This window comes from Hylobates moloch, unplaced genomic scaffold (assembly GCF_009828535.3).
Source record: "Hylobates moloch isolate HMO894 unplaced genomic scaffold, HMol_V3 SCAFFOLD_23, whole genome shotgun sequence".
Classification (NCBI taxonomy): domain Eukaryota; kingdom Metazoa; phylum Chordata; class Mammalia; order Primates; family Hylobatidae; genus Hylobates; species Hylobates moloch.
Genome location: NW_026652298.1, coordinates 33,412,048 through 33,438,594, shown reverse-complemented (window position 1 = coordinate 33,438,594; position 26,547 = coordinate 33,412,048). Strand labels below are relative to the sequence as shown.

The 26,547-nt window shown below is 49.2% G+C and overlaps 1 protein-coding gene across 4 annotated transcripts in view; it reads left to right on the top strand.

Annotated features, from left to right (window-relative positions):
* Positions 1-25,836, top strand: part of ABAT (4-aminobutyrate aminotransferase) — a 99,835-nt gene extending 73,999 nt beyond the window's left edge. For all 4 annotated transcript variants that reach the window (XM_032144642.2, XM_032144645.2, XM_032144644.2 and 1 more), the window contains 11 exons: positions 1,733-1,782; positions 8,351-8,431; positions 9,010-9,102; positions 10,415-10,477; positions 13,274-13,337; positions 13,905-14,053; positions 17,349-17,486; positions 19,417-19,584; positions 20,669-20,815; positions 23,815-23,926; positions 25,614-25,836. In XM_032144642.2, coding sequence (XP_032000533.1) covers positions 1,733-1,782; positions 8,351-8,431; positions 9,010-9,102; positions 10,415-10,477; positions 13,274-13,337; positions 13,905-14,053; positions 17,349-17,486; positions 19,417-19,584; positions 20,669-20,815; positions 23,815-23,926; positions 25,614-25,735 — 1,187 coding nt within the window. In that variant the 3' untranslated portion in view covers positions 25,736-25,836. The remainder of the gene's footprint in view (positions 1-1,732; positions 1,783-8,350; positions 8,432-9,009; positions 9,103-10,414; positions 10,478-13,273; positions 13,338-13,904; positions 14,054-17,348; positions 17,487-19,416; positions 19,585-20,668; positions 20,816-23,814; positions 23,927-25,613) is intronic.
* Positions 25,837-26,547: the final 711 nt, after the last annotated feature.

The following is a 26,547-nucleotide window of genomic DNA, read 5'->3' as shown; positions in this document are numbered from 1 at the left end:
TGAGACTCTGTCTCAAAAAAAAAAAAAAAAAATTTGCCGGGCATGGTGGCACATACCTATAAACCCAGCTACTCCGGAGGCTGAGGCACGAGACACGAGAATTGCTTGAACCTGGGAGGCAAAGGTCGCAACGAGCCAAGATTGTGCCACTGCACTCCAGCCTGGGCAAGGAGGCAAGACTCTGCTGAAAAGAAGAGGGGAGGGGAGAGGAGGGGAGGGGAGGGGAGCTTGACTTGTTAGGGGAGGCCAACATGCAATAGAATGGTGAAGAATGTCTTTCAAAAAGCCCTAGAAAATTACAAGTCTTGCTTGAGTCTAACATAACTACAGTGTAATCCTTATTAATTAACTTCAAACATTTTTATTTTAATTTTTTTCTTTTTTTATTTCTTTTTAAAAAAATGGGATACTGCACCTATTGTTTGCTGCACCTATTGTCTCATTATTTTAATTTTAATAGAGTGGGGACCAGGGTCTTTCCTAAGCCTGAGCCCCATCTCAATTCCTCTCCCAGAAGCAACCTGCTTCTTCTAGAGAGATATTCAGTGCGTGGGTAAGAACACACATATCCTGTGTCTCTCCTTCTTCACTTAGCAGATCTCAGAGATTATTCTAACTCAGCACAAATAAATCTCTCTCACCCTTTTCTACAGCTGATTCGTTATATTAGAAGGCTTATTTCCCTGACGCACTATTGATGGATGTTAGGTTGCTTTCAAGTCTTGAGATATCAGAGTGTCACAATTAAGATCCATGCTCATTGATCGTTATACACACTGGTAGGATAAATTCATAGAAGAGCAATTGCTGAATCCGAGTGTGCTAATCCTTGTCGTGCAATGTCAGGCCCAGTCTGGATGGTAAATGCCGTGGGACTCTGGGAATAAGCAGATGTATGAAGGCAGGACGAGGCATGCGGGTCACAGATAGCAGGTGGCATCACTACTCGCTCAGTCCCTGAGCAAACATTTGTCGAGATTTGACTCAGCCCATGGGCGCTGGGAAGGAAGGTGAGGATCCTGTCTGCGATCCAGCACTCGGGCCTGTTGAACCACACTCCCCAGCCAGCCCCAGGCTTGAAATTTTCTTGCATTTATCTCCCTTTTTATTTATTTATTTATTTATTTATTTATTTATTTATTTATTTATTTATTTATTTATTTAAATAGAGTCCCACTGTCACCGAGGCTGGAGTGCAGTGGCCTGATCTCAACTCACTGCAACCTCCGCCTCTCGGGTTCAAGCGATTCTTCTGCCTCAGCCTCCCGAGTAGCTGGGATTACAGGCACGTGCTACCTCGCCCAGCTAATTTTTGTATTTTTAGTAGAGACGGGGGATTCGCCATGTTGGCCAGGCTGGTCTGGAACTCCTGACTTCAGGTGATCCCCCCGCCTCGGCCTTCCGAAGTGCTGGGATTACAGGCGTGAGCCACCACACCTGGCGCGTTGATCTCACCTTATGTTTATGTAGTCCAGTAGGTCTCAGATCTGAACAAGCATCAGAATCTCCTAGAGAATTTGTTGGATTTCTAGGCTGCCCCTTGAGAGATTCTGAGTCAGGGATGTTAGGTGGGGCCCCAGGAATCTCTTTTTGTCAACAAAGGATAAAAGACCCTTTGGTGTTTAAAGAGAGTTGCGGGGTTGGAAAGGAAGGGAGAGGAAAGGAGAGGTGGGAGGGGCATGGGGAACCCTTGGATGCAATGAGATCTCTAACAATACTCTCCTGCCCTCAGGTTACAGCCACCCTGCCCTGCTGAAACTCATCCAGCAGCCTCAAAATGCGGTAGGTCTTGGGGTTACACAGAATAAAGATAAAATGTGTTCATGGCCATTCACAGAATCACTAGGCAGACTTTGGCAATAGTCCTTTCATTCATTCATTCCATAAATATGTATTGAGCCCATACTATGTGCCAGGTATGTGGAATGCCTTGATGAATGAAAACGTAGTGCCCACATTCCCACTGTGGAGGGATGGTTAATTGACTGTGGAGGCAGTCAATTATTAACCACGCACATGTATAGACAATTGCAACCATATTAAGTGCTACAGAGTAAGGTAGGCAGTGCTTTGTGGGCATAAAAGAATGATGCTAATAGTTAATGTTTATGGAGAGCGTAATTTGTACCAAACACTGTGTTCAGCACTTTATAGCTATAATATTGACAAGTCTGTGAAGCAGGTACTCTTGTTATCCCCATTTTTCAGATGCAGAAACTGAGGCACAGAGTGCTTAAGTATTTGCCCAAGGTCACACAGCTAGTGGAGGCGCTGAGAATAAACCCACAGGAGCTGAGCTATTTGGGGATGGAGAGGGTGGGTGTCAGGGAGGCTTCCCAGGGAAATGACTTTTCAGCTGAGATCTGAAGGAGAGGAAGGTCTAGCAGGTCATGAGTCGGGAGGAATGGTCACAGCAGGGAGAAGAGGGCAACGGTGAGGGCAGCAGCGTGGCTGGAGCAGAGAGAGTGGGGAGGGACCCGAGGAGGACTGGAGTAGCAGCAGGGCACTGGGTTTTCAGATGCCACCTAGACTAGGGGTTCAGAACTCTTGCACTGTTGACATTCGTAGCCAGATAATTCTGTGTTGTGGGGGGCTGTCCTGTGCATTGAGACATTGAGCAGCATCCCTGGACTCTACCCACTAAATGCCAGTAGCACCTCCCTCCTGAGGTTGTGATAACCGAAAAATGTCTGCAGACATGACCAGATGTCCCCTGATGGATACAGTCACCCCACGTGAGAACCCCTGCAATAGAAGACACCTGTCTCTATCCTAAGAGAGGTGGAAAGCCATTGCACATTTATACTAAAGAATATGGCTGGGCGCAGTGGCTCATGTCTGTAATCCCAGCACTTTGGGAGGCTGAGGCGGGCAGAGCACTTGAGGGAGGTCAGGAGTTCGAGACCAGCCTGGCCAGCATGGTGAAACCCCGTCTCTGGTAAAAATATAACAATTAGCCAGGTGTGGTGGTGCGAGTCTGTAATCTCAGCTACTTGGGAGGCTGAGGCAGGAGAATTGCTTGAATCCAGGAGGTGGAGGTTGCAGTGAGCTGAGACGGTGCCACTGCATTCCAGCTTGGGCGACAGAGGGAGACTTTATCTCAAAATAATAATAATAATAAAATAAAAAGTATAGGCCGGGCGCGGTGGCTCACGCTTGTAATCCCAGCACTTTGGGAGGCCGAGGCAGGCGGATCATGAGGTCAGGAGATCGAGACCACGGTGAAACCCCGTCTCTAATAAAAATGCAAAAAAATTAGCCGGGCGTAGTGGCGGGCGCCTGTAGTCCCAGCTACTCGGAGAGGCTGAGGCAGGAGAATGGCGTGAACCCGGGAGGCGGAGCTTGCAGTGAGCCGAGATTGCACCACTGCACTCCAGCCTGGGCAATAGAGCGAGACTCTGTCTCAAAAAAAAATAAAAAGTATAACACCCATGCAGGCATGCGTACAGCCTAAACGCACTACTCAATGAATTTCCCACGTAACCAGCGTTTCACAACTCTTGTTATTGGAACATCCCCTTAAGGAGCTTTTAGACGTTATTTTCCTAGTTGTTCCCTATCATGAAATTGTAATACAAAAATTCAGTACATATGGAGTGTATCTATGTGTTGTATTTATGTCTGTGCTTTACATGGAACAGAGTAAGATTTTTTTTTTAGTCCCATTGAGAATGTATGAGTTGTGATGAGGAATCAGAACGTGCCCCACCTGGTTATTATTCCTTCCACCCAAATTAAGTAGACCCCTCCCCTTACTTTTAACAGATTGCTGCATTTCTCCAGTTTTGTTTGCTTGTTTTTTTCTTGAGACAGAGTCTTGCTCCGCTGCCCAGGCTGGAGTGCAGGGGTGCAATCATGACTCACTGCAGCCTTGACCTCCCAGGCTCAAGCGATCCTCCCACCTCAGCATCCTGAGTAGCTGGGACTACAGGTGCCCACCACCATGCCCAGCTAATTTTTGTTTTTTTGTTTGTTTTTTGTTTTGTTTTGTTTTCTTGGTAGAGATGGGGTTTCACCATGTTGCCCAGGCTGGTCTCAAACTCCTGGGCTCAAGTAATCCTCCTGCCTCGGTCTCCCAAAGTCCTGGGATTACAGGTGTGAGCCACCACACCCAGTTGTATTTCTCCAGTTCTTTATTGCCATGTAAATGGAGCTTTGCAGTGTGTATCTTCACCTTGTCTGGCTTATTTCATTCAAAATTATGTCTGGGTGATTCCTCCTGGTGTGTGTAATCGCAGACTGTCTATCCTCACGGCTTTAGAGCGTTCCCCTCTGCGGATATCCTGTAATCCTACTGTCCGTGGGTATTTGCGTAGTTCCAGTTCAGGGCGCTTATGAAGACCGCTGCTGTGGACGGTTGCGTGTGTGTCTTTTGCTGTACACATTTATGTGTTTCTGTTAGATACGAAGCTCGGAGTGGAACTGCTGGCCGTGTACATCTGCTGCAGATCCTGCCAGACAGTTCTCCAAACTGATCACACCAACTCCACTCCCACAGCCGGGGCAGGGTTCCAGTCTCGCCACATCCTCGCCAACACGGGGTATCACTGGAGGGTTTTTCTTTGACTCAGAGAGTAACATACTTATCCACATATGACAAGGAACTTGATCCCAAAAAGAAATCTAAGAAAGGCAGGAGGAACAAAGACCCAGTCCTGGTCAGAAAAGGGACCCCTAGCCCTCAAATGTTCTTCGCTTTAAATAAACAGAGTTGGAGCTAATGGGAAAGAACCACATTTTCTTCCGTCTGAATGGGTGTGCCCTGTGTGGGAGGGGCCAGGGGACACTCTTGCCTCCAATTAGTTGACAGGTTTAGGGGCTGCTGTAGAGGGAACTGGTGTCCTCCTGAAGGTGTCTGATGAGACCCGCTGCGGCCGGAGGTTCCCGAATGTGTTTACATCTAAAGCCTGGCTTTGTTTTGAAATGTTGTGCGAATCCCAGATGCTTTGGCAGTTGGTGCTGAAAAAAAATGTGTCAACAAACATGTCAGACACATTTGCAATGTCAACCGCCTCCAGAGGCTGAATCGTCCTCAACAACACATGACGTCAAGGCCCAGAGATTCCAGCTGGGTGTGGTGGCTTATGCCTGTAATCTCAGCACTCTGGGAGGCTGAGGCAGAAGGATCCCTGAGGCCAAGAGTTGGAGACCAGCCTGGGCAACATAATGAGACCTTGTCTCTACGAAAACTGTTTTTAAAAAATTAGCCGGGTGTGGTGGTGCATACCTGTAGTCCCAGCTACTCAGGGGGCTGAGGTGGGAGGATTACTTGAGCCCAGGAAGTCATTGCAGTGAGCTGTGATCTCGCCACTGCACTCCAGCCTGGGTGACAGAGCGAGACCTTGCCTCTAAAACAAAACAAAACAAAAACATATCCCAAAAAACAAAGGCCCAGGGATTCTGATTTCAGGGGACAGTACTACCCTGTCCGTGCCAGGAGCTTCCCCCACTTTCCCTATCTCCCCATCACCTTTCACTTCTCTCTCCCCTCTCACCTAGTCAGGGACTGGTCCTAACCCTCATGTCCCCCACCTGGCTTTCTGCCAGCAACCTCTCCCCATCGATCCCTCCCACCTCCTTTCTCACCCCCTCCAAACCATCCTCCAAACTGTGCCGCGTGTGGAACCCTTTCCCGGTACTTACTGCCTCCCGGCTGTGTCCCGATCTCCACCACCTCAAATGCTAAGTCCTTGGAGTGCTGCCTCCCACTTTCTTCTTTAGCCTTATTGCTTGACATTTGCTCATTAATTGGTTATTGACTGAAGGCTTCCAATGTGCCGAGCACTCTTTTTGGTGCTGGGATTTGATGGTGAATCCACGTTCTCCATCCCAGTCTGGGTTGAGTTGTTCTGCAGAGGAACTGGGTTTGGGGCTTGATGAAAAGAGCACCCTGACGCAGTCTTAGAGAGGTGGCAGCTGACCTCCATGGGCTAAAAGGTTTTCAGCAGGACATGCCCAGGGCAGTAGGCTGAGGCACTACTGGCTGACATCTTGGGTCTTCCAAATTTGGGGCTGGCGATGCCCTCAGGTGTTGGCGATGGTATTCTGCTTGTACAGGGCAGGTTCCTGCCAGGTCACCAAAGTCCCAAGAAGGGGTTTATCAACCCTTTTGCACCCAAACCAAACCACCCTGAAACTCCACCATAATTACTTCATGTGATTTCCTAAAAATGAAACCATGTCCCTTAGATCTAATATCTGGATTCCAATTATGATTTCTTTTTTCTTCTTTCTTCCTTCTTGTTCCTTCTCCTTCTCCTTCTTCTCTTTCTTCTTCTTTCTTCTTTCTCTCTCTGTCACCCAGGGTAGAGTGGAGTGGCTTGATCATAGTTCATTGCAGCCTCGAACTCCTGGATTCAAAAGATCCTCCCACCTCAGCCTCCTAAGTGACTGGGATTATAGGCATGAACCACTGTGCCCGACCTCCAGTTACTATTTCTTATGTCACTGGGACCATCTCATGACATTGCCAACAAGTTATACAATAATCATGGACATTGCATGTGCCACAGTCACGTTGCAGTGAATGCACTTAGCACAGCAGGCCTGACCAAGTGAGACACCTGCCATCCTATGACCTCTGGGTCTTTCCCTCTGCGTGACTCTTCCTTTGAGACTGAACTCCTGCATCCTCTGTATGCCATATCATCTCACTGGCTCCTTACAAGCACCTAGCGAAGAGTCTCCAGTTTGGCAGATGAGAAACCCAAAGCTCAGAGAGGTTAAGTGAGTTGCCCAAGGTTGCACAGCCACTCAAGCCAAAGCCAATTCTCTTCATGCTGCACCCTAAGCCTGCTGAGCTGACTGCAAGGGTTTAGAAACCTATCGTCATTTGATCCTGATACCCGATGTCCCAGATATCTTCTGTTCTTAATGTCACGCTTTCTCGAGGAAGAACATCACCCCCACATCGTTCCTAGACCCAGATAGGCTGTCAAGCTGCCAGCCAGCCCTGCTGTCCCCTTCTGGGAGCCATTTCCCTGCTGCCAGTGAGGGCCAGCTTGCTTCCACCCTATTCTCATGATGTGATTTCTTAGGAGCCCCACTAACAGGTCAGAGCCAGAAGGAAATAATCCTTAAAGTCCCCTCCAGGGTTGGGCACAGTGGCTCACACTTGTAATCCCAGCACTTTGGGAAGCTGAGACAGACAGATCACTCTTGAGTCCAAGAGTTCAAGACCAGCCTGGGCAACATGGCGAAACCCCGTCTCTTTGAAAAATACAAAAAAATTAGCTGGGTGCGGCGGCATGTACCTGTAGTCCCAGCTACTTGGAAGGCTGAGGTGGGAGGATCACTTGAGCCTGGGAGGTCGAGGCTACAGTAAGCTGATATCACGCTACTGCACTCCAACCTGAGAGAGCAAGACCCTGTTAAAAAAAAAAAAAAAAAAAGCTCTTCCAGGCAAGCCAGGCATAAGCATTTATGGGTATTGGGTTGTGCCAAGCATAAGCATTTTCAGGTGGAGGCTACCTGGAGTATCTAACAGAGAGTGGCATCTAAAGTCAGTAAACCTAGATCCGAGTTGTGGTTCTGCTGCTTTTTTGCTGTGTGACTTGGGCAAGTTGCTTGACCTCTCTGGTCCTCAGTTTCCCCAACTCTACAATGAGGATGATTAACTTCCCTCACTACTTATCCTAGACCCAACTGAGTGATCGCAAAACAGAAAAAGCACGAGGTAGGAATCTGCCAGTTTCTAGCAGCACGAGCCAAGTCCTAAAGCTACTGGGAGAATCATCTCTGGGGAACCCTCTGCCCTTGGGTCTCCTCCTACACAGTGATGCTGCTTTTTGGATTTGCACTGAGTACGTTACACTGATTTTGCCCAAGAGACTCTTTCTCTACTCCAAAAGTCCCTTTTTGTATTTTTAGTAGAGAAAAGGTTTCACCATGTTGGCCAGGCTGGTCTCGAGCTCCTGGCCTCAAGCAATCCACCCGCCTCGGCCTCCCAAAATTCAGGGATTATAGGCATGAGGCACTGCACTCTGCCTGTTTTTTAGCCATTCTAATGGTTAAATACATAAAGAAAGAGACTTACAGGAAGTTGCAAAAACCAGTACAAAGAGCCCCATGTACCCTTCGCTCAGTTTTCCCCAGCGGCAGTAGCATCCTATAAAATGCCAATGCAATATTGCAACTAGGACACTGACCCTTTTTTAAAACATCCACAGCAATCCTAGTGGATTTCTCTAAAGGTTTAAGGAAATCTGCCATGCCCCACACTGACAGAACGTCATCATCCTGCAATCCCATTTGGAGGCTTTTTGAACACGGGCTATGAAAAGCACCGTTTGTGGGCAGGGAGCTGGGTGAGGCCCCCAGAAGTCACCATTTGTCTCTTGCCCTTTTGCAGAGCATGTTTGTCAACAGACCCGCCCTCGGAATCCTGCCTCCAGAGAACTTTGTGGAGAAGCTCCGGGAGTCCTTGCTGTCGGTGAGTTCGGAGAAGCAGTCCCACTGTCTTCAGACGCGGTACTGGCAGGGGAAGGGAAAAGCGGAGATGGTGACAATGAAGAATAAGGTGTTGCTATAGAAATCTTTCTCTCTGAGCTTATTCTTCCATGCAGAGTATTTTAAATTTTTCTTTTAAAGGACAGAAGGGATTCTTCGTGTGCAGGACAAAAGGACAAAATGAATATGTGTCACATGATAGGAGCCTTGCATATGTCATTCAATCCTGCCCCCACTTCTCGGTTTTAGTTACTACAAACAAAGCCATTGGGAACCTCAATGTCCCACCTGGAACGTTTAGGTGTCTTAGACAGTGGCGGGTGCATCAGGAGTGGGCTTTTGCCCCCCTTGTTTCCTCTCTGCCAGCCTCAGGGCCTCCTTGGGCTTCTCCGCCACCCTTGGAAAAGCCTGAGCCCACCCTCCCAGTCCGACACCTTCCAGGACAGCCCTGGTTCCGTCTGTCCCCGGTACGGCCCCTGTGAAGGTTCAGCTCCAGCCAGGGGAAGCGGGAGTACAGGAGTCATGGTGAGCCTGGGCTCACGGCAGTTTCCCTCCCCGCAGGTGGCTCCCAAAGGGATGTCCCAGCTCATCACCATGGCCTGCGGCTCCTGCTCCAATGAAAACGCCTTCAAGACCGTCTTCATGTGGTACCGGGTGAGGTTTGGGGCACACACACACACACACACACACACACACACACAGGCTCCCCAGCACCCAGCCACATGCTCACCCCTTGTCTGACTGTTCATTCCAATGGGCTGGAGTATTAGACATCAGTACCAGGGTTAAAATACAGGGAGGGCCACTGCTGGATGGCACTTTCCAGACAGCCCAGTGGGGTATGGTGCAAAGGGCTGAGGCTTTGGCATCAAAACTATGCAATGTGGGCTGGGCACAGTGGTTCACACCTGTAATCCCAACACTCTGAGAGGCAAAGGCGGGCAGATCACTTGAGCCCAGGAGCTCAAGACCAGCCGGGGCAACATGACAAAACCCCATCTCTACTAAAAAAAAAAATTCAAAAATTGGCCAGGCATGATGGCGTGTGGCTGTAGTCCCAACTATTCTGGAGGCTAAGGTGGAAGGATTGCTGGAGCCTGGGAGGTCAAGGCTGCAGTGAGCCATGGTCGTGCCACTGCATTTCAGCCTGGGTGACAGAGTAAGACCCAAAAAGAAAGTTCTTAAAGTCCCTCAATTTGGGGTGGTCACATTGTCTGAGGCAGGCAGATCACTTGAGTCCAAGAGTTCAAAACCAGCCTGGGCAACATGGCGAAACCCCATCTCTATAAAAAATACAACAAATTAGCTGGGCATGGTGGCACGTGCCTGTAGTCCCAGCTACTTGGAAGGCTGAGGTGGGAGGATCACTTGAGCCTGGGAGGTCGAGGCTGCAGTAAGCTGATATCACGCTATTGCACTCCAACCTGAGAGACAGAGCAAGAGCAAGACCCTGTTAAAAAAAAAAAAAAAAAAAGCCCTTCCAGGCAAGCCAAGGTCTCTGGGTTGTGCCTCTGGGTTATTTTATTTAAATATTTAAATTTAATTTTATTTAAGTATTCTAAATTGCAGAGACAGAGTCCCACTTTGTTACCCAGCATGGTCTCAAACTCTTGGCCTCAAGTAATCCTCCTGTGTTAGCCACCCAAAGTGCTAGCATTACAGATTTGAGCCAGCACACCTGGCCTCCATTCTTGCTGGCAAAACATATACTCTCTCAGCAGATGTTAATCCAACAGATCTTCATCATTGCTGATGGTGCTTAATGTATTATGTGTGTTAGTTTCTTTTGTTGCAAGCACAATTGGTAGCCTCATGTTTCAGTACAGACCTGCAACAATTAATACATGAGATCACTCCTGAGAAAGCAGTTTCTACTTGTTTGGACTGAATATCGGTTTGATTGGAAAGTTGAAGCCCTAACTACCCCAGAGCGTCTCTGAGATTTTGTTCTGTTCTATTGTTTCAGAGTAAGGAAAGAGGGCAGAGGGGCTTCTCCCAGGAGGAGCTGGAGACATGCATGATTAACCAGGTGAGTGCAGCTGGGCTTGCACCACGTATATCTGGGGAAGCTGCACAGCCTCTCCCGGGCTGTTGCTGGCTGGCTGGCACTGTCCTTCTCAATTAGGAAGGGCCAGGCTGGGCACAGTGGCTCATGCCTGTAATCCCAGCATTTTGGGAGGCTGAGCCAGGTGGATCACCTGAGGTCAGGAGTTCGAGACCAGCCTGGCTAATATGGTGAAACCCCATCTCTACTAAAAAGACAAAAATTACCTGGGCATGGTGGCACACGCATGTAATCCCAGCTTCTCGGGAGGCTGAGGCAGGAGAATCACTTGAACTTGGGAGGTGGAGGTTGCAGTGAGCCGAGATCACACCACTACACTCCAGCCTGGGTGACAGAGCAAGACTCCTCTCAAAACAAACAAACAAAAACAAAAGGGCAGCTGCTGGGGTTCACGCCTGTAATCCCAGCACTTTGGGAGGCCAAGTCAGGTGGATCTCCCAAGGTCAGGAGTTCCAGACTAGCCTGGCCAACATGGCAAAACCCCGTCTCTACTAAAAATACAAAAATTAGCCAGGTGTGATGACGGGTGCTTGTAATCCTAGCCACTCAGGAGGCTGAGGCAGGAGAATTGCTTGAACCCAGGAGGCAGAGTTTTAGTGAGCCGAGATCGCACCACTGCCCTCCAGCCTGGGCAACAGAGCAAGACTCCATCTCAAAACAAAACAAAACACAACAACAACAAAAAAGGAAGGGCTCCTGAGGTGTTGTTCCCAGTCTCAAGTCTGTTCCCTGGGTATCAAGGCTGAGTGGAGGCTGGGCGCAGTGGCTCACACCTGTAATCCCGGCACTTTGGGAGGCCAAGGCAGGAGGATCACTTGAGGTCAGGAGTTCGAGATCAGCCTGGCCAACATGGTGAAACCCCGTCTCTACTTAAAATACAAAAATTAGCTGAGCATGATGGCACAGGCTTTTAATCCCAGCTACTCGGGAGGCTGAGGCAAGAGAATCCCCTGAACTTGGGAGGCGGAGGTTGCAGTAAGCAGAGATTGAGCCACTGTATTCCATCCTGAGTGACAGAATGAGACCTGTCTCACAAAAAAAGGCTGAGTGGAGATCTCTCTGATCAGCCTTCACCAGTGTCTTAGGACACCCCTCTTTCTCTAACTCTGCTTTTCTCATTTGATATCCATGGGCATCCTAGACCATCAACATTTTTGGATCTCCTCATCATTCATGGCTGAATGCAAATATGCAAAATGATGTGTATATATTAATTACATGTACAATCAGAAGACAAATAAAAAAAATGACAAGAGGCCAGGCACAGTGGCTTATGCCTATAATCCCAGCACTTTGGGAGGCCAAGGTGGGTGGATCACCTGAGGTCAGGAGTTCCAGACCAGCCTGGCCAACATGGTGAAACCCTCTCTCTACTAAAAATACAAAAATTAGCTGGACATGGTGGCGGGTACCTGTAATCCCAGCTACTCAGGAGGCTGAGGCAGGAGAATCGCTTGAACCCAGGGGGAGCGGAGGTTGCAGTAGGCCGAGATCGCACCACTGCACTCCAGCCTGGTGACAAAGCAAGACTCCTTCTCAAAAACAAACAAACAAACGAACAAACAAATGACAAGAGGGTTTCTGGAATTTGTGGGAGGAGGTCTTAGGGTTTTTCCCGGAAGTCTCAGGGAATTGGTGCTCAATCAGCCTGAGAAAATGCCAACCTCCTAGAGACTTGGGGGCCCCCACAGTTGCCTCTGAGGCACCTCCAGCAGTTCTGCCTGAGTCAGTTGGAAACGTGTTTGGATTTCCTTGCTGGGTGGAGAGTCAGAAAACAATGCAAGGAGTTGCAGCTGTGCCATTTGCTTGGGGCTGGGAAGGAACAGGGCATCCATGCACCCCTCCTGAACCCAAGGCACAGCTGCCATGGGAGAGCGCCCGGTGGGGGCCTCCCCTCGCCCGCTTTCTAGCACCACAGACCCCTTCCAAAGGCCTGGGGGGTTTCCTGCAAGGTACCTAGCTCAGCCCCTTGCCTTGGTCACCCTGGGATGCAGGCGTGCACCCATCAGCACCTGACCCACCTGACACCTGTGGGGGCCTGAATAGTAGGGAGCCAGGGGATGGGGAGGAAGTTGAAGAGCCTGTAGAACAGGGGCTGAAAACCCAGGAGTCCCCAGCAGCCGGAGGTAGGCGGGCAGTGGGTGCTGCTTGGCCACCTACAGCTGCCACAGGAGGAAAATGGGTCCAAACGGTGCAGCACTGGTTAGAAGCCAGAAGTTCAGGTCTTCATGTGAAATTTCTTGATTTTAAATTTTGCAACTTTTTTTGAGACAGAGTCTCGCTCTTGTTGACCAGGCTGGGATGCGGTGGCACGAACTCGGCTCACTGCAACCTCTGCCTCCCGGGTTCAAGCGATTCTCCTGTCTCAGCCTCCCAAGTAGCTAGGTTTACAGGCCCCCAACACCACGCCTGGCTAATTTTTGTATTTTTAGTAGAGACGGGGTTTCACCTTGTTGGCCAGTCTGATCCCAAACTCCTGACCTCCAATGATCCGCCTGCCTCAGCCTTCCAAAGTGCTGGGATTACAGGCATGAGCCACTGCGCCCGGCCTAAATTTTGTGACTTAAAAAATTTAAGTATGTATGCAAATAAAACGTGTGCCTTGGATATAGACCCCAGTGGTCCCATGTGTAACTTTTGCCTGAGAAGGATTCCTGGTTCTTCTGATAGATTTCTGTGTCCCTCTAGACTTGCAGGGGCAATAATACAGTTCCCTCATCCTTACAACTATGACTAATGACTCATATTTCTTGGTTTTAGGCCCCTGGCTGCCCTGACTACAGCATCCTCTCCTTCATGGGCGCGTTCCACGGGAGGACCATGGGTAAGGAGGAACCAGTGTGCTCCCAAGGTGGCGTTTAGAATAATAATAATAACAGCAACAATAGCGGCGGCTGACATTAGCAGTTTACACATATTGTCTCACCGATTGCACACAATCCCCTGCAGAGTGGGGATTATTATTCCTGCTTTGCAGATGTGAGAATCAGGGTTCAGGAAGAGGAAGAATTTCCAAGGCTATTCAGTGACAGAGCCGGGACTGGAACTCTTGACTCTGTCTTCAAAGCCTGCGCTGCGTCTGTGATTAATCGCAATGCAAACACATACCCACGCACGCATGCCAATTAAGGGTTCGAGTGTTCCCCTTCAGCTTCTGGATGAGAACTGGGGTTCACTATCAAAACATCTCATGTACTCCCCAAGTATATACACCTACTATGCACCCAGAAAAATTAAAAATTAAACGATAAAAACAACTGGGGTCTCCCAGGCAACAGGTCTCCCTGCCCATTGACAGCCTTACGCTGAAAAGCCTATCGTCTCCTTTACAAAGACAGTACTGCCTGCTTCCCCAAGCCAAGCGGCTGCTTTTCTGTTTTGCTGAACTCAGGTTGCTTAGCGACCACGCACTCTAAAGCCATTCACAAGATCGACATCCCTTCCTTTGACTGGCCCATTGCACCGTTCCCAAGGCTGAAATACCCTCTGGAAGAGTTTGTGAAAGAGAACCAACAGGAGGAGGCGCGCTGTCTGGAAGAGGTAATGCTCATACCCTCCGGATCCTCCCCACCCACCAGTCCCGTTGCTCTTGCCGCCCCAAGACTTGGGGAGTAGAGAAACAGACGAAGGGTTTATCTGGGGATCTGTGCAGTGCTCCCCCAGGGGGAAGCAGGGACACAGAGTCCTTGCGTCCCAAATGTTCCATATTGGGAGAGTTTGTGTGAGACACACTGTTTCTGTCACAGCATCCATCACCCAACTCTGATACCAATTTCTGTATCACTTAAGTTTCTTGGAAGATAAGAGTCAATCACCCTAAAATAAGAGAAAATAGGTCTGTTGAAAGAATATGGGGCTAGGCGCAGTGGCTCTGCCTGTAATCCCAAAACTTCGGGAGGCCGAGACGGGTGGATCACCTCAGGCCAGGAGTTCGAGACCAGCCTGGCCAACATGGTGAAACCCCATCTCTACTAAAAATTAGCCGGGTGTGGTGGCACATGCCTGTAATCCCAGCTACTAGGGAGGCTGAGGCACAAGAATCCCTTGGACCCGTGAGGCAGAGGTTGCAGTGAGCCGAGATTGCACCACTGCACTCCAGCCTGGGTAATGGAGTGAGACTCTGTCTCAAAAAAAAAAAAAAAGAGACAGACAGAAAGAAAGATTATGGGATATCCCACAGGAAAAAATGGTTCCACAGGATCCTCTAAACCACTGGTTTTGTCTTCTCCCAAGTCTTGGGGCTTTGAGTTGCTGTGGGTCGGGGGATGCTATGGGAGAGGCTGAGGACAGGCAGCACCCTCCCACCCCACGTTTCCACATCATCCAGCGCAGCCCTCTTTAGATCCACTCAGTATATGGGGGTTCCAGGGAAGACATTAGAAGTAATCTGCAGCTGGAAAAAAAAATATCACTTTTTGGGTATAGATTTGAGCTCAAATAAGGCTGCTGGCTTTTCTTAGGCACATCATCATGTTCAATCAGTTCATATTTATTGAGCACCTACTAGATGTCAATCAAGGTGCTAGGTGCTGGGTATTCAGTGGTAAATAGAAGAGACAAGATAATGGCATCACGTACAGCGCTGTCCAATAGAAATATAATGCAAGCTACATATGTAATTATAGCTTTTCCAATAGTTACCTTTTTTTTTTTTCATTTTTACACCCTGTCTGGAAACTGCCAAGGAGTCACATTTGTTTTGTTTTGTTTTGCTTTGTTTTTGAGATAGAGTCTCGCTCTGTCGCCCAGGCTGGAGTGCAGTGGCTAGATCTTGGCTCACTGCAAGCTCCGCCTCGCGGGTTCATGCCTTTTTCCTGCCTCAGCCTCCCGAGTAGCTGGGACTACAGGCACCCACCACCACACCCGGCCAATTTTTTGTATTTTTAGTAGAGACAGGGTTTCACCGTGTTAGCCAGGATGGTCTCGATCTCCTGACCTCTTGATCCGCCCGCCTCGGCCTCCCAAAGTGCTGGGATTACAGGCATGAGCCACCGCGCCCGGCCTTGGTATTCAGTTTTTGAAACACCGTGTGTATTTTACACTTACAGCACAATGCTCTGAAAACAAAGAAAAACGGGGCATGGCAGCTCATGCCTGTAATTGCAACACTTCGGGAGGCTGAGGTGGGCGGATCACCTAAGGTCGAGAGTTCAAGACCAGCCTGACTAACATGGAGAAACCCCGTCTCTACTAAAAATACAAAATTAGCCGGGCATGGTGGTGCATGCCTGTAATCCCAGCTACTCCGGCGGCCAAAGCAGGAGAATCACTTGAACCAGGGAGGCAGTGGTTGTGGTGAGCCAAGATCGCGCCATTGCACTCCACCCTGGGCAACAAGAGTGAAACTCCATGTCAAAAAAGAAAAAGAAAAAGAAAGAAAAGTATCTCAGAGCTTCCTTGGGGTGACTGGTGGAAACCAAGGTCAAAATCTTATCACCCACACAGAGGCTTTTCCTTAATTGTACATAACAAAGAAAGCTTTCACTTGTTAGTCTATCTAGATGTACGGTTTGGGGTTTTTCTTTTTCTTTTTTTTTTTCTTTCTTTTTTTTTTTTTTTTGAGACAGAGTTTCACTCTGTTGCCCAGGCTGGAGTGCAGTGGCACGATATCTCGGCTCATTGCAACCTCTGCCTCCTGGGTTCAAGCGATTCTCGTGCGTCAGCCACTGGAGTAGCTGGGAGTACAGGCGTGTGCCACCATGCCCAACTAATTTCTGTACTTTTAGTAGAGATGAGGCTTCACCATGGTAGCCAGGCTGGTCTGGAACTCCTGACCTCAAGTGATCTGCCCGCCTTAGCCTCCCAAAGTGCTGGGATTACAGCTGTGAGCCACCGTGCCCAGCCTCTTTCTTTTTAATAAAGACACGATCTTGCTGTCTTGCACAGGCTGGAGTGCAGTGGTGTGGTCATAGCTCACTGCGATCTCACAGTCCTGGTTCAAGGGGTCCTCCCACCTCAGCCTCTCAAGTAGCTGAGACTACAAGCACGCAGCCACCATGCCCAGCTAATTTTTAAATGTTTTGCAGAGATGAACCACACTGTGTTGCACAGGCTGGTCTCAAACTCCTGGCCTCAAGCTATCCTCCTGCCTCAGCCTCCCAAAGTGCTGGGATTGCAGGTGTGAGCCACCACACCTGGCCCTTAGAACAGTTTTTTAACCAAGGATATATCTCCGATTCTGCCCCAAAAGGATTCTCACACCAGTAATAGCAATAATACTGTAAGAATAGGAACAATAATAATCAATAATAATATAGTCGTGCTAATGTAATAGTAGCAGCCACCACTTTATGTGTGCCAGACTCTGTGCTGTATTTTCTCTCTCTCTCTCTCTGTGTGTGTGTGTGTGTGTGTGTGTGAATGCTCTCACCTTTATTTCTCTCAGTATACCTGTGATATAGCTATTTCCCACATAACAAGGTTAAGCGACAGGTGCATGTTCCATGTAAAACAGAGGCAGAACCACAGCTAAAACATCTGGCCCAGCAATCAACTCGTAGTGCTATATTTTGTCATTCAGTCCTCTCCACGTCCCTGGAAGGTGGATTCTGTCAGGGTGCCCATATAACACAACAGGAAAGTGAGGCTTCTGAAGCTAAATTCCTTGCCCCAAGTTATTCGTTTGTATCCACCCAGGTGCTAGCACCGATCTCAAGTAGGATACATTCCCATCCACACACATAGCTTCTAACAGAGGCTTCACTGGTCTTAGGAAATGCACACAAACACATTTCCAATAAAATTGCACGGGGGCTCATCGAACCCCAGATTCCCACCCACGGATACTGGTCACAAGCCTCTGCCAGCGGTGGTCACTTTCCCCTTTGGGATCCAGGTGGAGGATCTGATTGTGAAATATCGGAAAAAGAAGAAGACGGTGGTCGGGATCATCGTGGAGCCCATCCAGTCCGAGGGTGGAGACAACCACGCGTCCGATGACTTCTTTCGGAAGCTGAGAGACATCGCCAGGAAGGTCAGTGGACGGGGCTGAGGTTGGATGGAGCCATTGGGCTTTCTGGGTTGAGTTCCCAGAGTAAAGGGCCAGCAGCACCTCTGCCTTGGAGTTTCTGTCAACCTCCAGACCTGCAGAGGCTGTCTGTCAGCATTAGGGGTGGAGAAGTTGGGGTTGGCGAAAGGATGGGGATTCTTCCCTAAAACTACTATATTTTATATATATATATATATATTTTTTTTTTTTTTTTTTTTTTTTTTTTGTTGCCCAGGCTGGAGTGCAGTGGTGCAATCTCAGCTACCTGCAACCCCCACCTCCCAGGTTCAAACGATTCTCCCACCTCAGCCTCCCAAGTAGCTGGGACTACAGGCACACGTCACCAGACCCAACTAATTTTTGTATTTCCGGTAGAGATGAGGTTTCGCCATGTTGGCCAGGCTGGTCTCAAACTCCTGACCTCAGGTGATCTGCCTGCCTCTGCCTCCCAAAGTGCTGGGACTACAAGCCTGAGCCACTGCGCTTGGCCTTAAAATCTTTTTAAAAAATCTTTATGGATACATAATAGTTGTGATGCATAATGGTCAAATCTGGGTAATTGGATATCCATCATCTAAAACATTTATCATCTCTTTGTATTGGGAATATTCCAAATCCATTCCTAGTTATTTTGAAATATGCAATAAATTTATAATCACCCTATTGTGCTACTGGACACTAGATCTTATTCTTCTATCTAACTGTACTTTTGTATCCATTAACCAACCCCTATTTATCTCCACCTCCCCATTAGCCTTGCCAGCCTCTGATAGCCGTCATTCAACTCTATTCTTCATAAGGGAAATGTTTTTAGTCCCCACATGAGAACATGCAACATTTGTCTGTGTCTGGCTTATGTCACTTAACATAATGTCCTGTAGTTCCATCTACGTCATTGCTAATGACATAATTTCATTCTTTTTCCAGCTGAATGGTATCCCATTGTGTATATGTACCATATTTTCTTTTTCTTTTTTTTTGAGACAGTCTCACTCTTGCCCAGGCTGGAGTGCAGTGGCATGATCTTGGCTCACTGTAGCCTCTGCCTCCTGGGTCCAAGTGATTCTCCTGCCTCAGTCTCCCAAGTAGCTGAGATTACAGGTGGACGACACCGCACCCAACTAATTTTTGTATTTTTAGTAGAGATGGGGTTTCGCCATGTTGGCCAAGCTGGCCTCGGACTCCTGGCCTTTGGTGATCTGCCCGCCTCAGCCTCCCAAAGTGCTGGAATTACGGGCGAGAGCAACCACGCCTGGCCAATTGTGTATATGTACCATATTTACTTTATCCATTCATCCACTGATGGACAGATTGATTCCGTATCTTGGCTATGGTGATCAGTGCTGCAATACACCTGAGAGTGCAGGTATCTCTTTGAACACTGATTTCCTTTCTTTATATTGTGTGTTTGTTTTAATGTCTTCTGCATATATAACTGGCAATCTAACCGAGAAGTTCAGAGATAAAAGTTATAAGACGTGAGTTGGCTTAACACAGATGCTGAGTTAGAAATAGCCCTGGTGACAAGCAGAACATGGCAGCTGAAGTCTGGGAAGCACATTCGAGGCCTCACTGTTGGACACAGCTGCCTCTGACGAGGTCGAGACCCGACACTGAAGCCAGATGACATGCTGCTCTGTGTTGGTGCAGGGAGTATTTAATGTTCTGGGTTTTTTTTGTTCCAGCGCAGCAGTTTTAGGAAACACTCAGATATAGCTCTGGTTGGAACTACTCATCTTAAGTGTTTTGATTAGTTTTTTTGTGCACAGCTCAAGAACGTGGGGCTGGTTTGCTATTCAGAAAACAAGCACGATGTGTGTGGACCCAGGGTTTGGCAGTTGGCTGGCTGTGGAGGGCATGAGTTTCTGGCCTCCCACGGGTGTTTATTTCTCCCTCCTCGCTCTTCTCCGGCCAGCATGGCTGCGCCTTCTTGGTGGACGAGGTCCAGACCGGAGGAGGCTGCACGGGCAAGTTCTGGGCCCATGAGCACTGGGGCTTGGATGACCCAGCAGACGTGATGACCTTCAGCAAGAAGATGATGACTGGGGGTTTCTTCCACAAGGAGGAGTTCAGACCTAATGCCGTGAGTTGGAGCCAGCCTTCTCTCTACATCCAGGGCAGAGAAGGGAGCATCCTCTTCTCCTAACTGTTCCTTTCTCACCATCGAGGAGCTGGGTGGGCACCTACTGGGTCGCAGGTTTTCTAAGGCCCAGTTCTTATCAATGCAGTTAGCAGTGGTGTGCCCTCCCAGCTCTCTCTGTAAGGCCGACTCTGGAACAGTCCACCATCAGCCTTTTCCTGATTTCTCTCTGTGTGCACACAATAATATCAACAGCTGCCGCAGCAGACTGAGCATTTGCTCTGTGCCTAGTTCTAAGTGTTTCTCATAATACTTTTAATCCTGAGAACAATCTAACCAAGTCGGTGTTATTTTTGTCCCCATTTTACTAATGAGGAATCAGGCACAGAGAGGTTAAGTAGTTTGTCAAAGGTCACACAGCCTGTTAAGTGACAAAGCTGGGATTCCAACCCAGAGCCCATACTCTTACCCACTACACTGTGTACTGCCATATGTGCATACAGATTTACACACACACACACACACACACACACACACACACACAGCCATCAGGGGCCAACGTCCTTTCACCATTCCTACATGTAGTTTCTACCCTCAAGGTTGCCTCATGGTCCAAAATGGCTTTTGGTGCTCCAGCCATCACATCTCAATTCTAGGCAGTAGGAAAGAAAAAGAAGGGAAGGAAAAAGTGGCCCCCTTCTTGTCTTTAGCAGCCTTTCTAGAAATCTCACATAATATGTCTATTTCCAATACTCGACTAAGACCCAGTCACATGGCCACCTCTAGCCATAAGGGAGGCTGGGAAGGGTGTTTTAGTTGGCCGCATGGCCACCCTGAATCATTCATGGAGGGGTAAAGTGGGTGATCTTTGAGAGTCACTGCTGGCAATCCAGTTCCAACTCCACTTGTATGTTACTTTTGCCTTGGACAAATCACTTAGCCTCCCAGAACCTCAGCTTCCCCCTGTATAAAATGAGGGTTATAGGAGTTAAGGAACCGACTGTCTTGGTTTCCTGGGCCTGGGGGAAGTGACCCCTGCAGGGTGTGCATGTGCGTGAACCCTTCCAACACCCGTTCCTCATTCCAGCCTTACCGGATCTTCAACACCTGGCTGGGGGACCCGTCCAAGAACCTGTTGCTGGCTGAGGTCATCAACATCATCAAGCGGGAGGACCTGCTAAATAACGCAGCCCATGCCGGGAAGGCCCTGCTCACAGGACTGCTGGACCTCCAGGTAACACCCCCTCCCTTGCCCCGCCCCCACCACCCATGGCTCTCCGCAGCCTCCAGGGTGACACTGGAGCTCTTCAGCAAGGTGTTCGGCCTGCTGTTCCAGCAATTCATCATGGGCTGTGCTGCTTCTAGCCTCGGCGGCTTTGCACGTGCGTGTCCTCTGCGGGGGATGCCTCCCCAACCCTCCATCGCATTCCAACCCCTGTTCCTGAACTCCTGGTTTTCTTTTTTATTTTTTTTTTTAATTTTTTTAATATTGAGACATGGTCAAGCTATGTTAGCCAGTCTGGCCTTGAACTCCTGGCCTCAAGCAGTCCTTCCACCTCAGCATCCCAAAGTGCTGGGCAGCACCTGCCGGCACTGGTTATCTTTTTCATTTATTTTATTTTATTTTATTTGTTAACTTATTTATTTCTTGAGACCAAGTCTTGCTCTGTACCCAGGCTGGAGTGCAGTGGCGCAATCTCGGCTCACTGCAACCGCTGCCTCCTGGGTTCAAGAGATTCTCCGGCCTCAGCCTCCCGAGTAGCTCGGATTACAGGCATGTGCCATTACGCCCTACTGATTGTTTTGTATTTTGAGTAGAGACGGGGTTTCACCATGTTGGCCAGGCTGGTCTCAAACTCCGGGCCTTAGGTGATCCGCTTGCCTCAGCCTCCCAAAGTGCTGGGATTTACGAGCATGGGCCACCGTGCCCGGCCCTCGTTATGTTTTGACACCAAATTCAGACATCCCCCCTTTGAGAGGCCCCCAAGCACTCCCTCTCTCACCCCCTCTGGTGTGTTCATTATTCCCTCCTCTGTGCAACCTGTTGCATACTCACCACTCGGCAGCACTGCCCTCCACTGCTGGGACTGGATTACTCACTACCCTCAAGCTTTCATCATGGGCCAAAATGACTCCTGCAGCTCCAGCCGTTGCATCTCAATTCCAGGCAATAGGAAGGAAAAAGAAGGGAAGGACAGAGTGGTCCCCTTCTTGTCTTTAGCAGCCTTCCCAGAAATCTCACATAACACTTCTAACACTTGACTAAGAGCCAGTCACGTGGTCACTCCTAACCGTAAGGAGGTGTGTGGATGTGTGTGTGTGAGTGTGGCACGCAGGCCTGAAGGGGTGTCTAAATGGAAGAGACTATTCTAAATCACCCCAGGGACACACTCTGGTGGGAGATGGAGGGGTGTGTTCAAACTGCCAGCTCCCCAGCAGTCGACAAGTGCAAGGAACATGCTAGAATAAGTGCCGGAAGGACTTCTGAGCCTCAGTTTCCTTATCTGTATAGACCAAAGTGAGCCCTTCTTCACTGGCAGGGGATTCAAGAGTGTGCCCACTGCCAGGCACAGGGGCTCATGCCTGTAACCCCAGCACTTAGGGAGGCAGAAGCAGGAGGATTGCCTTCAGCTCAGCTGAGTTTGAGACCAGCCTGGGCAACACGGTGAGAACCCATCCTCCACGAAAAGAAAGAAACAAATTGTGCATGTAAGTGTCTAACACAGTGCCCGGCTCTGTCACCCCCAGAATAGGACCATGTCTCCAGTTTCTACCCAGGAGCTGCCGTGAAATAAGACTTGCTCCCCCAACTCAGCCCCCAGTACCCTGAAATTATTTGGGGTTTTCCAAGCCCTTGTTTGCTGTCCTTCATATGGATAGCAGAGAGTAAGGTGAAATCAGAGTCCTCCAGACTAGGCACCTGCATTTGTTTCCTTGTCTGCTGTAAAAAATCACGACAAACTGCGTGGGTTAAAACAAGAATTTATTCTCTCACAGTTTGGAGGCCAGGGTCTGAAATTAAGATTTCAGCAGAGTTGGCTCCTTCTGGAGGCTCTGGGGGAGAATCTGTTCCATGCCCCTCTCCACCTCGTGGCTGCCGGGAATCCTTCATGTTCCTTGACCTGTGGAGGCTTCACTCTGCTTCTGGCATCACTTGGCGTTCTCCCCACTGTGCCTGTGTCTGTCTCCAAATTGTCTTCTTCTTATAAAGATACCAGTCATTGAGCCAGGCGCTGTGGCTCACACCTGTAATCCCAGCACTTTGGGAGGCCAAGGCAGGGGGATCACTTGAGGTCAGGAGTTCGAAACCAGCCTGGCCTACACTGTGAAACCCCGTCTCTACTAAAACTACAAAAAAAAAAAAAAAAAAATTAGCCAGGTGTGATGGCAGGTGCCTGTAATCCCAGCTAGTCAGGAGGCTGAGGCACAAGAATCTTTGAACCCGGGAGGCGGAGGTTGCAGTGAGCCGAGATGGTGCCACTGAGCTCCAGCCTGGGCAACAGAGTGAGACTCCATCTCAAAAAAAAAAAAAAAAAAAAAAAAAAAAAAAAAAAAAAAAAGTCATTGCATTAGGGGCCATTCTAATGCAGGAAGACCTCATCTTAACCTAACTATTTCTGTGAAGACCTTATTTCCAAATTAGGTCCTAGTCACAGGTTCCAGATAAACACGAATTTCAGGGGCAGTGGGAGGAAACTGTTGAATCCAGGATAGCTCCCAATCTCAAAGCCCTGAGGGAGGACAGACATTTCTTCTCCTAGAAGAACCACCACCTTTCTAGAAGAGCTGACAATAGAGATGAGTAACACCTGTGGAGCACCCACCAAGTGCCCAGCCCCGGGCTTAGGACTTAACATGTGAACCTTATCTTGCTAAAGTCCCACCACAGCCCCACTGGGGTCAACAGCATTTAAATCCTTCCGTTTATAGCAGGGTAAACAGAGGCACTTGAGTGGCCCAAGGTTATCCAGTGAGAAAGAGACAGAGCTGGGCTTGGTTGTTGTTGTTGGTGGTGGTGGTGGTTTTTTTTCCTCCACACAACACAGATGTGCACAGCTGGGCTTTGAACCCAGGCCTGAATGTCACCAGAGCTGTTAACCCCCTGGAGGTCCTGCCAGTCCATGCACAGGCCAAGGCTGGACCATGGGAGGCCTTTGACGAAGCATAGCCATTAAGCCCAGCTGGTACACAGGTGATGGGCTTTGACGCCAGCCTTGTCTCCCCCCACTGCAGGCCCGGTACCCCCAGTACATCAGCAGGGTGAGAGGACGAGGCACCTTTTGCTCCTTCGATACTCCCGATGATTCCATACGGAATAAGCTCATTTTAACTGCCAGGAACAAAGGTAAGGGGCCAGGAGTGGCTGCTGAGTTTCATCAGCATCCAGTTTTTCCTGCTGTAGCTGCAAAATGTTGCTAGGTACTCAGCAGTATTTTGTGTAGGGGGCAGGTGGTACACAGGTCTGAAAATAGCCTGAATGCTCTTTCTCCAAAGAAGAGAACATTATGAATGGGATTTCTTTATCCATTTATTTACTCAGCAAGTGTTCACTGAGGAGGTGAGTTGTAAGTGGACACTGGAGATAGTTACAGTGATGATGAACACCATCAGAGCCCCTTCCTTCAGGAAGCATGCAGTGTAGCAGGAAGGCATGGCTTTCCACATGGCATTTCACAAACAATCCATTGCAATTTTAAGTCCTGGGAAGGAGAAAACGCGGCTAAGAGAGCAAATAGCTGCAGCAGTTGGTGAGGGTAGGAAATCAGGGAAGGCTCCCTTGAGGAAGTAGCATTTTACCCTAAGTGTTGATGAACAGGGATTGACCATGTGAAGAAGGTAAGGAAGAGCATTCTGGGCGGAGGGAAGGGTGCATGTGATGGCCTGAGGTGGGATGGAGCTTACAGAGGTGGTAAAAGGGAAAGAAGGGGGGGTGAAGGCGAATGGTTGGGAGGGGATGAAGCTAGGCGAGGACAGGCCAGGCCCGGGTGGCATGGGCCTGCAGATCAGGCTTAGCACTCCAGACTTCATCCTAGGAGCTGTGGGAAGCCACTGAGGACATGTGTGGCAGGAGTAAGGGCAGATGCTGTGGTGAGATCAGAGCATGTACTCTATGTCAGGCACATTGTCAGTTCTTCTTGTGCCATCTTATAGAATCCTTGCAGCAGCCTCAGAAGGGCAGGGATAATCAACCTCCATTTTAAAAATGAGAAGACGTGGTCTCAAAGGCATAAACAGGCCGGGTGTGGTGGCTCATGCCTGTAATCCCAGCACTTTGGGAGGCCGAGGTGGGCAGATCAGCTGAAGTCAGGAGTTCAAGACCAGCCTGGCCAACACGGCAAAACCTCATCTCTACTAAAATTACAAAAATTAGCTGGCCATGGTGGTGGCACCTGTAATCCCAGCTACTTGGGAGACTGAGGCAGGAGAATGGCTTGAACCCGGGAGGTGGAGGTTGCAGTGAGTGAGATTGCCCACTGCACTCCGGACTGGGTGACAGAGTGAGACTCCATCTCTTAAAAAAAAAAAAAAGCATAAACAGCGTCGACAAGGAAAGGACACCAGCTGTAACTGGTGAAGTCACCCTTTAAAATAAGCAGAGCCTGTCCCTCCTCCGTGATAGCTCAGCACCTCACACGTGCTTCCGATTCAGCCTGTGCTTTTGCAACTTATTTGCTTACCTATTTTCTTTTCCCACTCTTCCACGACTTTCTGGAAGGCAAGGACTTTATCTCAGGATTTCTCTATCACCAGACCTAGTTCAGGGGCAGCAAAGCAGGCACTCAAAGGAGAGAGGGTGGAGGGAAGGAAAGAAGAGAATGATGGAGGAGATGAATGAGCGGAGAGAGAAAGGAAATGAAGGCTGGATGGGTGGGTGGTAGGAAGGACAGATGGAAGCCTGGGCTTCCATGATGGATGATGATGGATGGATGGATGGATGAGCGTCGCCAATGGGCATCACTTTCCCCCTAGCTCTCCCAGCACGTGACTTTGAGAAACCACGCTCCTCACCTACCTCCTGCCTCTTCTCACAGGTGTGGTGTTGGGTGGCTGCGGTGACAAATCCATTCGTTTCCGTCCCACGCTGGTCTTCAGGGATCACCACGCTCACCTGTTCCTCAATATTTTCAGTGACATCTTAGCAGACTTCAAGTAAAGAAGCCATTTCCACTACAGTGAGAAAGCCCCGATCTCAACAATTGTCAAATTGATTAGTTTGCCTAATTCATGTTTTCACTTAAAAGTATCAGAGGTGAATGCACAGTGAAGGGTGATTTGTGGGGAGGGAACATTTTTGGTGGTCTCAGGGGAGGGGAGGGAGGGAAGGGCTGGTGTTGATTTTCCTCCCTGCAGAGCCAGTGGTGCACATTGGTTTAAGCCCAGAGATCCTGCTTGAGCCCTGGACTCATCTTGGGAAGGGCCATGGGAGGTCCTGGCTAGAGTTCTGTCCAACCTTGACCAACCCCAGCAATTTTTCCAAAAGCCAGTCAAGGGCATTACATTTGTTCCTGGGACTGGCAGCTGGGCCTCCTGGGTGCCAGTCCATCTCAAGTGCCATATTCTGTGATCACGGATGTTGGCTCCCCCTCGCCCTGTGCAAACACACTCTCACCTCCTCTCCCAGACCCCGGAGCTCTGAGCACGCCCCACGCATGGTGCAGGGAGGGACTGGACAGATTTGAGGAAGGCCGTAAAGTGGGGACAGGAGGATTCAGCTCAGGGATAAGGGAAGAGGCCCTCTGGCCCCCTGAAGATGAGAATCATCCCTCTCAGTGCACCTGGGGATCCCCCTAAACTGTGAATTCTGCCCTGGACAGGGCTTTGCCCTTGGAGGATCCCCAGGTGGCATCACCCGTGGTTCTTACTCGGCATCCTCCATTCCCCAAACTCCCTCCTCCCTGTTAAATGTCAACCTAGACCTGGACCTGGGTGGGAGGAAACCGTAGCCTGAGTGCCCACAGGGACACA